This window comes from Carassius auratus, chromosome 25 (assembly GCF_003368295.1).
Source record: "Carassius auratus strain Wakin chromosome 25, ASM336829v1, whole genome shotgun sequence".
NCBI lineage: Eukaryota > Metazoa > Chordata > Actinopteri > Cypriniformes > Cyprinidae > Carassius > Carassius auratus.
Window position 1 is genome coordinate 9,021,085 of NC_039267.1, and position 14,319 is coordinate 9,035,403.

Here is a 14,319-nt window from a genome sequence, read left to right on the forward strand (position 1 = left end):
GGTTTGTTACAAGTTTCGGAAAGTTTTTTTTTTTCAGAGTATGGCTCTGTGTGACATTAGATGGAGCGGAATTTCCTTATATGGGTCCTAAGGGCACTTCTCCCGGAAGAGCGCACGCTCCCGTAGAGCAGAGCAGAGACATTCACTGATCAGAGCGAGTGACCGAAATGTCACAAAAGAAGTGTGTTTTTGGTTGCCAGGGCAAGACAACCCTGTACAGATTACCAAAAAAAAAAAAAAAAAAACGGAATTAAGGGACCAGTGGATGGAGTTTATTTTTAAAGAGGATCAACGCAGTTGTGCAAGTGTTTTTGTTTGTTCCCTGCATTTCAAAGATGCTTGTTTTACAATCAAGGCCCAGTTTGACGCCGGATTGTCATATCATTAATTTCTTAAGGATAATGCAGTCCCAACGAAAAAGGGTCACGATCGTGTGTTGGAACCGCACGCGGTGAGTAAAACTGCTTCAAATATCTCTGTGTTGTTAATTTAGCTATCGGCGCGTAAGCACATCAAGTAAACAACATGCAATGTTGTCATCAAACTGCACTTTCCACATGTATACCTTAAAAAAAAAAAAAGACGACATAAAGTGGAATTTAGTCATTTTCCAAAACCGCTAAGCAAATATATACAGTTTCAGTACATACCACATAGAGACGTCCTGCTGTAGTCGTTGCTGCTGCTTTTGTTAAATTTCAGCCTCTGGATCTGATTCTGGATCATAAATATATGGCTGAATCTGACTGTTAGCCATGGTTTGTTTTGGATAATGTTTTTTTCCTCACAGTAATGTCACAGCTTCCAAACACTCTCAACGCAAAAGACTACTCGCGCTCGTGATTCTTTAGCTCCGCCCACACGTCACGCCTCCAGCCGCTCGTGTTTTTCCGGGAAAAAAACGGTACAGACTATCTTTCTCTTATAAATATAATAAAACTAAAGACTTTTTGGAGTTATGAATGATGCAGTACTACTCTATAGGTACTCAAGATTAACAGGATATTGAGTGAAAACGAGCATTTCACCCCCCCCCCCCCCCCCTTTAAGCCAATAGAAAAGTATGTGTACATGTACCATTGTATGCCAGTGCATGCTGACTCGATTTACTGTACAATAATACAACATTGTCTGACCAGCATTTCAAAAGTCCATCAATACTGTGACATTTCACTTTTTATATAAATTCGCTTTTTTTAGTGTTTGTGGCATTCCAGACAGAATGCCAGTCGGTGTTGTTCTGCCACATGTGATGATTGATCCTGCTTTGACTTTGTATGAAATTATTTTCATTTGTAGAGTGAAATATAGACAAAATTACTGCCAAAATTGTGTCTTATTGTATAACAGGGTCTCTATATAGTAAATGCAAAGAAATACCTTGCTAAACCAGAACCAGGAACAGTTACTCTGAAAAGGTATACGTATATAGAATAGTTTACTTTGCTTCATACTGTACAAATATGTTTTGTGTGAAATGATAACACAATTAGTTATTATCCTCACCAAGGTTTGCATACGAATTGTTTAAACTCAGTTACAGCTACAGGATATTATACATTTATCTGATTAAAAGATAGAATACCATAGTAATGCATAATAGATTCCTACTTGTGGTCTCTAACAGGGCCGGATTTCAACATTGGCAGGCACATGCCTACGCCTGCTCGTCCAGTGGGACACAAACACAGTGAAGATATATATACATAGGTGCTGGTCATGTAATTAGAATATCATCAAAAAGTTTATTTATTTCAATAATTCCAATCAAAAAGTGAAACTTGTATATCAGATTCATTCATTACAACAGACGGATATATTTCAAATTAAATTTATTTTCTTTTTGATATATTATAACTGACATCTAAGGAAAATCCCAAATTCAGTATCTCAGAAAATTAGAATATTGTGAAAAGGTTCAATACTGAAGACCCCTGGGGCCACGCTGTAATCAGCTAATTAACTCAAAATACCTGCAAAAGCCTTTAAATGGTCTCTTAGTCTAGTTCTGTAGGCTACACAATCATGGGGAAGACTGCTGAATTGACAGTTGTCCAAAAGATGACCATTGACACAAAAGGTCATTGCAAAAGAGGCCGGCTGTTCACAGAGCTCTGTGTCCAAGCACATTAATAGAGAGCCGAAGGAAAGGAAAAGTGTTAAAGCAATAGGGATAACCGCACCCAGGAGAGGATTGTGAAACAAAACCCATTCAAAAATGTGGGGGAGATTCACAAAGAGTGGACTTCAGCTGGAATCAGTGCTTCAAGAACCACTACGCACAGACGAATGCAAGACTTGGGTTTCATCTGTCGCATTCCTTGTGTCAAGCCCTGCACACAGTGCCAAAGCTTCCAGTACCTAGTTTAAGGACCATGGTATCCCTGTTCTTAATTGGCCAGCAAACTTGCCTGACCTTTACCGCATAGAAAATCTATGGGGTATTGTGAAGAGGAAGATGTGATATGCCAGACCCAAGAATGCAGAAGACCTGAAGGCCACTATCAGAGCAACCTGGGATCTCATAGCACCTGAGCAGAGCCACAGACTGATCGACTCTATGTCACGCCGCATTGCTACAGTAATTCAGGCCAAAGGAGCCCCAACTCCGTATTGAGTGTTGTACATGGTCATACTTAATTTTCATAGTTTCTAGTTGGCCAAGATTTCTAAAAATCCTTTCTTTGTATTGGTCTTAAGTAATATTCTAATTTTCTGAGATACTGAATTTGGGATTATCCCTAGTTGTTATAATCATCAAAATTAATAGAAACAGACCTGTCTGTTTGTAATGAATGAATATACAAGTTTCACTTTTTGAATGGAATGTTTTTTTCAAATTAGTTTTATTTTTTATTTTTGCATAATTATACTTTAGAGTTTTGTCAATGTGATTATGAATGTGGGGGCTTCAGTTGGAGTCAGACTCCGCTCGAGTTTCATTCATTAGTTGAAGCATGAGTGTATTTAGAGGATGAGACATTGTGGGGGATTCAGTGGCGAGGAGGGCTTTATATTGAATAGATTGAGTGCCAGATCGTCTCATGTAAAGCCAGAATTTAACAGCTTTTTTGTTTTTCAGTGTGTAAGGTGTATAAGCCCAGTTCAGCCCTGCAGGCATTGCTTGAAGTGCCTCGGTTTACCTTTAGAATGTTTTTTGCAAATTCCAGATGTGTTCTATTAAACTTTTATCCCAGTTTTCAAACTTTAATACTGCTACCCAAATATCACTTCTGTGATATATTTTACCCATATTCTAATAGGTCATTTTAGTTGGCCAAACCATGATTTAATGGCATAAAACACCCAGAATGAAGCCTCCTGATGCGGAGATCTCGATGGCCAGGAAAATCTAGCTGGTGCGGTGCCCTAGAACGTCTGCTAGAACGACTGGTATCCGTTTCTCTGAGTCTTTCTCCTGGAACACCATGAGTCAGTTTTTCTTCCAGGTTTACAATCAGTGCCCATTCCTCCATAGTCATGGAGTCAGTCTAGGGTCATGCACAGACATTTTGAAGGGCAGTGGCCCAAACCAAGAAAGGGGCACACCCCACAAAGGGGGTGGGTGCTTGTTAATACAAATTAATCCAATTGTTACATATATACAATTAACAGAAGATAGCACACTCTGTAATTTCAGACTTTATTGTAGAGGATTTGATAAGAATGGGCTCTCCATCACTTTCTGAGCCTGCTTCTGCCTCATCTTCAATAGAAGTAAGGGAGAGTAGGGTAAGTTGAGCCAGTGGGAAAGTTGACCCACCCCCTTTCACTTTTACTGTCATGTGATCATGTATTTTGGAACCAACAATAATTTCTGCCAGACTGTGAAGAGGGAGGACTGCAAGGCACGCACTTACTTTAAAAACTGTTTTTGGCTTGTCAAAGTACAATTTTAGCATAACATTATGAAAATATTTATGATACTTACAGGTGATTTAGCAACATGTTGTAACGACTTATCACTGGAAACGAGAGATCCAACTGCAGAGTGTTTTAATGGGGTAATCCAAAATCCAAATCCAAAAACAGGCAAGAGGTCAATAACAAGGAGCGCAGTCTAAGAACAAGAAACAAAAAAAAACCCACTGGGGACACAAGAAAGCCGGGTGAAAAAGGACTCCATGACACATACAAAACAGACCGGTTATATAGATAGGTGAAGACGATGAAAGTGGAGACAGCTGAGTGCAATTAACCGGGATGAAGGGACAAGGCTTTGTGGGAAATGTAGTGCCTGCAGTGGGGTGCCTATGGGGAAGTGAGACCACTAGTGGACACCCAGGGAAATACAGACTAGATACTGTGATGCATGTAAAACCATGCAAATCATTTATCTAAATTTTGGCAGCAAATTGGCAGCTATGGGGCAAAGTGAGCCAAATTCTGTGGGGTATATCAAGTCAGCTTTTTAACTTACCCCACCATAAGGCACTGCAGTTAAGTTAAATCTCTGAACTATAAACTGGTATTTTAATGTGATACTTGTTTAGTTTATCATTTATACATACTATTTGTAGTTTATTTGATGGGTACTGTACAAGTGCACCAAAATCCTCTGATAAGAACCAGAAAATGCTTTTCATCACATTATAATCAGATATATCTTTCCACTCGTAGTCCCTAATGGCCAACAAACTCTAGTCTCCCAAACATATTGTTTCAGAAATGCAAACAATTAAATATTGAAATTTAAACTTCATTTGCTTGGTTTTATGTTGTTAAAGTTAAACTACATGAAAATAAATATGACTATTTGTAGAAGGAAATTATTGAAAACATTTATTATTATTATTATTATTATTTATTTATTTATTTATTTATTTATTTATTTATTTATTTATTTCACATGGGTTTGAATCAGATTTGGTCAGATGGTCATTTTCACCCAGATGAGTCATCTTACCCGCTGATTCGACTCAGGTCAACTTACCCTTAACCTAGGGCAAACTGAGCCATGGGAACACTTTTTAAATTAAATGTCTAATACTTATAGGGGAGAGTGGGGTAAGAGTAGCCATTTTTTACTTATGTGGTCCTCAAGATAAGTTAAAATTATGTAGAAGTACAATGAAATTATCTATCCTATCCTAATGAAAGTAATCCTATCATTTTAAATGATCAAAATGTAACTATGACAAAGGGTTCTAAAAATATGGTTTCTTATTAATACTCTACAGAATAAATCTATATTATATACTAATAAACAGCTAATTTAGAACATTTATATTACTTTTGTAACAATTTATAGGCTTACTATTAATATGAATTTAATAAAATATGATGTTAAGAATACTAGTATCAAGACAAGTGATTATAATGGGAAATATACTCAATTACAAGAATTAAAGTGTGACAAACTGCTAAATATTCTATATGATGATTTACCTGCTGGCTTGCTGGAGTTTTGTATTCAAGTTTGCAATGTTGAACGGCCTTTAGCAGCCTCCTTTCGCACTTTCTCTCTCTCTCTCTCTCTCTCTGGCTCTGGCTTTTTTCCCCCTTACAAAGTGTGCCAACAACAACAAATTTTGTTTTATTTATATTAGATGTGATTGTGTAGCCTACAATAATTTGACATTCTAATTCTAAGAACGCGGATATTTTGTTGTTATCACTTTTAAATACAGAGAACAAATAATTACTGACAGAAATACAAAAACAAACTACCAAATTACTAATTCAGCCAATCATCAACTGACTGTAATGTGGATTCTAATGCATTCAAACGAGCTTCTGGAACTGTGGTTTCCACTCTCCAGAGAGCGGCACACAGATTTTGAGTGATGCTGGAATATATTAGGAGAATCAGAGGATCTTTAGCAGAGCAGTAACAGAGTGCTTTCAGCTGGGGTTGATGTGAGATTGGTGAGGGGGCAACTCAGCTGATGAGGGCAAAGGGGCAGTGGAACTAGCCACCGGGCCACCCCCCTGTACATGGCTCTGCTCACAGTAATGTTTCAGCAGGGCAATGCTGGAGACCGTCAGCTGTGGGGGATAGCAGAACCAGGACATCTGCATGCAGGCATTTGATTTCAGAGTCCTGCAGAGTGAGGCCTGGGATGCTGCTGGAGCGGTCCAGAGCTTCTGCAAACTCGTTGATGTAGATGTTGATGTGACTGCACATTTATTGTTTTTGTACATTGATTGTATAACATTGAATGTTTTTCCATCAATGCCAGTTTGTAATAGTTTGTCAAGTAAACCTTAATGCCAAATAGAATCGAAAACTTTTTTTAAAATCAATAAAACATGTAAAAAATGTTCTTTGTTTGCCCTTTAGATTTTTGTTAATTAGAGTGTGGAGAGAATAGATGTGGTCAGATATACGTTGTTTTGGTAAAAAGCCAATTTGTGATTTATTTAGGATGTTGTGTCTTGTAAGGAATATCACTATGCGGCTATTTATTATATTGCAAAAAAGCTTTCAGTTACTGCCCACAAATGCCACGTTAATTACTGGGATTGAATGTATCCCCTTTTTTATATAGTATAGGTGTGATCAGTCCTTCAAACCAAGTCTCAGGGAAGTTACTTGAGGATAAGAGCTTGAATTATGTATGTTTGAGCATTTCATTACTGATGTTGTCATGTCCAAATGCCTTCATTAATTTGAGATTTTCAATGTGCTCTGTTATTTCTGATGTTGTTAGATGCTGATGATGTCTGGTAAAGCATTTTAAATTAAGATCTCCAGCCTGTGCCACACTTGAATAATGTGTCTTATTTGGGACTTTCAGATATTTTAAAGAGAGTTTAAAAGGCACCATTACACAAATATTGTTCAAAGTTAGTAAACTACGTTTCGTCCTAATTCATTTGCTTTACTTTGTTAATAAATAGCATTTATTATGTTTAAATGTATTAATTGCACCTTAATTCAAATGTTACAATTATTTTAAAAATAATAATAATTAACACATATCTTGACATGTTGTTTGATTTGATCATTTCTTAAGGTAAAAAAAAAAAAAAAAAAAAAAAAAAAAAACAATACCAAACAGGTCTTTAAAAAAGTCTGAAAAGGCTACCTACAGTATTGTTATCAATTTGTTGAGTTATCTCAAATAATAACTGACAGCTTAAATTCTTTTCTGTTTCTCTAATGTGTAAAAGGCAGTCTATTGAATCTAAAATTTCTCAAGATTGTAAGCATTTAGTAACGCAAGGACATACAGACCTTTTTATGAAGCCCAACATGGACATTATTTCCTTTTTGAACTACAGACAAACATATTACCCAACAATATATTCAATCCAGCATTTGCAATGATCTATGCAATACATCATCATACTTTTTATTTATCCTATATACAACATTTGAGAAAGTTATTTTGATATTCTGCTATATGAGAGCCAGATGCATTTTGGAAGCCTTGCGGCCTAGATGACGATGTAGGCCACATGGCCTAGGTGACTGCGATCATACAGCAGAAGAGATGGAACAAAAGGAAATGGTGTGAGAATGAATAAAGTGTATTTGACATGGAAAGCTTGTTAAAAAATTAATGTACAGTACAGTATATGCCTTTCGGACCTTTGATCGCCTAAAGAGTGTTTAAAAAAAGAAGAAGACTGATAACAAAACTGTATAAAGATGGTTGTCTGTACAGAGACAGATTCAGATGGTCAGCTAGCATCTTGGTTATGACATATTATTAAATTTAAATTAATTTATGCACTTAGCAGACAATTTTTTCCAAAGCAACTTACAGCGCATTCAGGCTATCAATTTTTCCCTATCATGTGTTCCCAGGGAATCGAACCCCCAACTTTATGCTTGACAGCACAATTCTCTACCAACTGAGCTACAGGGACACTTTTATAAGCCGCTATGAATGATGGCAACTTGCCCAAAATTATTTGTTCAGATGAGTCAATTGAAAAAAAAAAAAAAAAAAAAAGGATGGGACAGCATTTGGACAAGTTTGAACAAACACTTGAGTATCCAAGTAAGATAAAAAAATAAATAAATACAGCTTTTGTTAGAAACATGTTTCTTCAGTTCGCATAATATTATAAATTGACTCCCACTCCTATACTGCTGGATACCAATGTATCCACTGCTCCGGGTATGTGTTTACGATGTGTGTGTTCACTGATGTTTGTGTGCACTTTGGATGGGTTAAATGCAGAGCAAGAATTCTGAGTATGGGTCACCATACTTGGCTTTATGTCACTTCACTTTAGCCCACAACAAGCATTAGCTAAATATATATTAGTATAACTTTGCATTATACTGTGCAACTTCTCAAGAAAAAAGTTGCCTCCCCACCATCAAGACCTACATCCTTGTTTAGTTTGACTTTTGTCAATTTAAATGCAGTTTTGTAAATGACAACGTGTTTAGTCTTAAACAGCTATAAGCCAATAAACATTTATTTAAAATTCTGTGGTAATGTATATTCTGGGCTCCTCCTTCTGATAACAAATTACATCCTTAAAAAGAAAACTAGCACTCACTATAAAAAGGCAGGTTTTGACAGGTAGCTCACATTAGATGTTGAGGATGGCTGTTTTCTCCATGGGGACTGTGAGGATGTCCCAGATGTGGATGCTGAGATGGGTCGTCCTACTGGTGGGGCAACAGCTGATACAAGCAGGTTAGAAAAATAATAAAAAAATAAGATTAGATACTGCAAAAAAAAGTTCACAGTATTTGGTGCACGATATGACTGTATCTGTCTTTTTTAAAGGCTTTATAGAGGATTATGGAGTAATGGGAGATTCTAGTGACTTGACTATGTGGCCAACAACACCATCAGGTAAACATATTGTGTTTAAGGATTATGAGATGCTTTATGTATGTTTAAGGGATGGAAGGTTATTTTGGCCATGGTATAAAAGAATGAAAAAGGTAATTGCAACTCACAATTCAGGTGTTTTTAACACAATTGTAAGTTTGTATTTCAATTCTGATGAATTGTGAAATTTGGTCAGAAATAAACTTAAAATAGTGATAAAAAATGTTTTAATTGTGAGTTGCAATATCCTTTTCATTCTTTTACACCATAGCCAAAATTTCTCGCAAGGACTGCAAGAACAAAAGTCAGTTTATATCTCACAGTTCTCACTTTTTCTCAGAATTGTGTAATGTTTATTTTAGAAAATAAATTCTAAATTCTGCAATAAAAAAGTTGCAATTAACCTTTTTTTTATTCTTGTGGAAGAATCATTGAACTACTGTACACAATAAATTAATGAGCAACATTTAATTTAAAAAAAGGTGCTGGGGATAATTGTGACAAATCATAAAATAGAAGTAATGTAAGGACTAAAATAATTAATAAGCAAACTAAAAACAATAAACAAAAAGAGTGGAGAGTTATTTTCATGAGTGGATTTTATTCTATAAACTTCATATAACAATCAAAGGATGATAAAGTTTAAGCAAAACCATGCTCAATGCATAACATACTATATATGAACACAGGAGTAAGTCTTTACATTCTCTTTTAGGCTATTTTGTTCCAGTTCGTGCCAGTAACCATGTCAACAACATCTGTAGCATGTGGGGAAACTTCCACTTCAAAACATTCGATGGGGACTTTTATCAGTTCCCAGGCACGTGCGAGTATAACCTGGTCTCGGACTGCCAAAGCGTCATTCGCCAGTTCTCAGTTCACGTGAAGAGAACAGAACACATCAGCAGCCCAAAAATCAGCAGAGTCCTGGTTACCATCAATGACATCACCGTCGAAATCACTGTAGACAAGGTCATCGTCAATAAAGAAAAGTACGATTGAGGGGAACTAATGTGCTGCTTCCTTCCTCCCAGAGCAAACACAAAATAGATAAAAATGTTGAAAATTAGTTTTCATTTGAATTTTTTCTTTTGTTTAGTAAATTGCTTCCCGTGCATGTCGCAGGGATTCTTGTGGAAGAGAACACAATTTACATGAGACTCCATTCAAAAATGGGCATAACTGTCATGTGGAACAAAGAGGATGCAGTCATGGTGAGTCATTTTTGCCTGTCAGTTTTAGAATACAAGGAAAGGAAAGGCACCTGGGAAGCAATTGGGGGTTCAGTGTAGTAGTATTGAGGTATATTCATTCCCCCTACCTAAAATCCCAGCCAGGGCCTCAAACTCACCACCTTTGGGTTACAAGTCCGACTCTGCATGTAAACCCTCTTTCCCAGGTCCTCACCGACACACCACTTTCTTGCTCTGAATAGTTCTCGATCCCAGTTCTGGCTTGGGAAGCACACGCACAAACAAAAGGCCAAAAATTGCATCCACTACTGTGTCTCTTGAGATTAGGGGAGTGAGGTTAACCTGCACAGCACATACTCGCTGGCCTCCGTTAAACTCACTCCGATCTAAGGCACAGCACCAATGCAACCCCTCTCTCCCGGGTCCTCACTGCCACACCTCATTCTTGTTCCGATTAGGTCTTGAACCCAGGTCTCTGGCATGGGAAGCGGGCACACTAGCAAGGAGACTAAAGACTGCAGCCATTAGCATGTCTCTTGAAATCAGGATAGTAAGATTGACCTGCACAGCACATACTCGCTGGCCTCTGTTACACTCGCCCCCTAAACCTCACTCCCATTCGGGTCATGGCACCAATCTAAACCTTCTCTACCGGGGTCCATACCCCCACACCTCCTTCTTGTTTCAAGTAGGTCTTGAACCTGGGTCTCCGGCATGGGATGTGAACGCACTAGAGTGTCTCTTGAGGTTAACCTGCACAGCTCCTACTCTCTGGCCTCCATTACATCTATCCTTTAGGCCACTTCCATCAAACTTTTTTTTTGAACAATCAGTTTGTCTAATCAGTCATATGACACCAAAATCAATAACGTTAACCCGGTATTTATGAATACAGAATTTAGTGTAAACTAGTCAAATGAATTTTAGATATTTATAATTCATACAGTAGCTTATGATGGATTAATGGTAAATATTGGATATTGGCCAGTAATATGTATAGTAAGTAATAAAGTAAGTAGTAAGTCTAATATTAAGTCATGCCATGGTGCTGGGGTTGTTGAAAAGCTTTCTTTCCATGTGGTGCTGTTGTAGGTGGAGTTGGACTCCAAATTTTTAAATCGCACATGTGGATTGTGTGGTGATTTCAATCGGGCTCCAGTTTATAATGAATTTATTCAATCAGGTGAGTTGATTGACTATAATTGACTGACTTCTGCCTTATTTCATCATAGTTTTGTAATTCTTATCTTTGTTTAATCCATGTCTTATCTTATTTAATAAAGAATTAGGATATGAACGAGAGGTAGGCTACATTGAGTTTGGGAACAAGCACAAAGTTCCCAACCCAGATGTGGATTGCAAAAATCCCTCTGAAGAAGACGATGAGCAGAATTTAGTAGATCATTCTGAAAAACATGTAAGTTGCAAAAGCTATCTGTGTTGGTCAGTGGACCTCTAAGGATAAGGGTTAAAAACACACTGTACCTGTATCACTACAGCGGGAAGATTGTGATGACCTTTTGAAAGATGCAGACTGGTTCTCCTGTAACAAGATTTTGAACCCTGAGCCGTATATCGAGGCCTGTATGAATGACATGTGCTTGTATCAGCCTGAAGATACTGACAACTCCACGCTTTGTGCGACTCTGTCTGAATATTCACGTCAGTGTTCCCACGCTGGGGGAACTCCGCCGACCTGGAGAAGAGCTGACTTCTGCGGTAATAACTACCACTGAGCTCTGGTGGATGTCCCATGATTCTTCTCTCATGAGCTTTTTATTTGCTTTTACTTCTTTTGCTTTTGAAATATTCATTAATTGCCATTGTAAAAACTGTATGTCTTGTATCCCTATGCAGCTGTGGCATGCCCCTACAATATGGTACATTCTGAAAGCGGCTCCCCTTGTATGGACACATGCTTGCACAAAGACACAAACACACTGTGTGAGCAACACAACATTGATGGCTGCTTCTGCCCACCAGGTCAGTCCCTAATTCATAATATTGAAATGATTTTTAGTTCCATCATGCATACAGAATTAAATAAAATGATATGTTATATGTGAGATCATAACCTTTTTCTCAAAACTCAGTTTTAAAAGTACTGTTTAGGAACTGTATTTGAACTGTTATAGGAACTGTGTTTGATGAAATCTCAAACATGGGCTGCATCCCGGTGGAAGAGTGTCAGTGTAAGCATGACCGCATCTACAGCACAGGAGAGGTTCTCTACAAACATAACACGGAATGGTAATAAAACACAATTCACTCTTAACATGTCTTTAATTAACCAATAAAACATGCTGTATACAAGGATTCCTCAAATCTTTCCCTGGAGGGCCAATGCGCTCCAGAGTTTAGCTCCAACCCTGACCAAACTCACCTACCTGTGATTTTGTAATGATGCTGAAGACATTGATTGGCTTGTTCAGGTGTGTTTGATTAGGGTTAGAGCTAAACTCTGCAGAAAAGTGGATTTCGTGTGCCAGATTTGAGGATCCCTGCTGTACACCATTGTTACATTACTATACAATGTATCTGTATAGTCCTAAAGCTAGTTGTTTACACTGTCTGTTTGTAATTCTTTTGCATAACTCAGCATATGTAAGGAGGGAGACTGGATCTGTACAAGTATTCCTGGCCCTGGCTTGTGCGCAGTAGAAGAAGGATCTCACTTTACAACCTTTGACGGGAAAGAATTCACTTTCCATGGAGATTGCAACTATGTGCTCTCAAAAGTGTGTTTTAGTCACTGGCTACACCTTATTTAATTGCTAAGACATTTACATTAGAATTTATAATTTGTTTGCATTCAGTCATGTCATGGTATTTTAATAAACACTGCAAATAACAAATACAATTCTTAGTAATTAATTCTGCACTTTGTAAACTCCATGTGTGTTTGCAGGACTTTGAGGAATCAAAGTTCATCATACTGGGTCAGATTGTTCCTTGTGTTAGCCTTAATACTGACACCTGCTTGAAATCTATAGAAGTGATGTTTAACAATGACAAGAACCATGTGAGTACATTCCTTCACATAAAAAAACAAATCTTATTGATTTGGCTTTTTTCTTGCCTGTAATGGAAGAAATATCCCAGTTTTTAGTAGTTGATAAATTGCTCAACATATGTACATACAGTGACACTATGTCTTTCTTCATTAGCGTCTAGTGATTAAAGCTGATGGCACAGTTCAACAAAATGCAATAGTTTCACTTCCTTACACGACAGGTAAAAGAGGGGCGCTTTGTGTTTTTTCTCTCTGTGTGTTTTAAAATGTGTGTTGAAACTTGTTTGTGAAGGCTGATATTTTTTTGAAGCATTTTTTCACACTCTTCAATGGTTTTCTCTCAGCTGACTTCACAGTGTTCATGCCATCATCGTTTCACATCATGCTTCAGACCACCTTTGGGCTGCAGGTGCAGGTACAGCTGGTGCCTCTTATGCAGGTCTACATCACTGTGGACCAAAGCTTCCAGGGCAAGACTTGTGGTGAGATTTAAAAAAACAACAACACATGAAATCTTGAATTTGAATTAAGTAGTCAATACATCACATTACCAGTGATATACCTTTCATGCATAGCCTTGAACACTGGGGGTCTTTTTTTCAAAGTGTAATAATATTTAAAATTGAATATGTCATTGGTTTCTGCAGGTATCTGTGGAAATTTTAACAAAGTGCTGTCAGATGATCTGGAGACTCCTCAGGGAGTGGTAGAGGGTACAGCGGTTTCCTTCGCAAATGCCTGGAAGACACAGTCCAACTGCCCCGACCGTACTGAAAGACTAGACGACCCCTGTTCCTACAGCAGTGACATCGGTAAGAGACTTTTTGCATACTGTAGATGGGGTACCATTTACTTTGTGTAATAATTTTATAGGAGGGCTTATCATATGCATGTACCTGTAACCTTGTATGTTACAATGCCTTTAGAGCACTATGCTGAGTATTGGTGTTCCCAGATGAAGGAAAAGGGGAGCCTTTTTGCCCAATGTCACACCACTGTCAATCCAGACAGCTACTACAAAGTATGACTAATTTTCCAAATTGAAATGAACATTTCCCCTGCTTTCCACAACATGCAGTGACACAACATGTCTATGTGCTTTTAGAGATGCAAATACTCCAGCTGTACCTGTGAGAAGAGTGAGGACTGTCTGTGTACAGTGTTCTCCTCATATGCACGGGCCTGTGCATCCAAAGGAATAATCCTCCAAGGCTGGAGAGAAATTGTGTGTGGTAAGATGGCTGAAAGCAGATTCTTTTGTCAGAAAGATGTAATTGCATCATCTAAGCTGAAATTTTTTTGGGATTTAGGTGTAACTAGGTCAAAACCTCCCTTAAATAAACTCACAATTTCTCTCATATCAAAACAC

At 37.7% G+C, this 14,319-nt stretch overlaps 1 protein-coding gene across 1 annotated transcript in view; it reads left to right on the forward strand.

Annotated features, from left to right (window-relative positions):
* Positions 1–8,496: 8,496 nt before the first annotated feature.
* The window catches only part of LOC113042830 (mucin-2-like), a gene marked incomplete at its 3' end in the record, with an annotated part of 29,106 nt that continues 23,283 nt past the window's right edge, over positions 8,497–14,319 (forward strand). Inside the window, exons 1-16 of the mRNA XM_026201825.1 lie at positions 8,497–8,603; positions 8,697–8,765; positions 9,460–9,736; positions 9,844–9,958; positions 11,030–11,120; positions 11,221–11,354; positions 11,437–11,656; positions 11,795–11,920; positions 12,073–12,187; positions 12,537–12,675; positions 12,846–12,959; positions 13,105–13,171; positions 13,295–13,432; positions 13,598–13,762; positions 13,877–13,971; positions 14,056–14,182. Of these exons, the coding sequence (XP_026057610.1) occupies positions 8,501–8,603; positions 8,697–8,765; positions 9,460–9,736; positions 9,844–9,958; positions 11,030–11,120; positions 11,221–11,354; positions 11,437–11,656; positions 11,795–11,920; positions 12,073–12,187; positions 12,537–12,675; positions 12,846–12,959; positions 13,105–13,171; positions 13,295–13,432; positions 13,598–13,762; positions 13,877–13,971; positions 14,056–14,182 (2,095 nt within the window). The remainder of the gene's footprint in view (positions 8,604–8,696; positions 8,766–9,459; positions 9,737–9,843; positions 9,959–11,029; positions 11,121–11,220; positions 11,355–11,436; positions 11,657–11,794; positions 11,921–12,072; positions 12,188–12,536; positions 12,676–12,845; positions 12,960–13,104; positions 13,172–13,294; positions 13,433–13,597; positions 13,763–13,876; positions 13,972–14,055; positions 14,183–14,319) is intronic.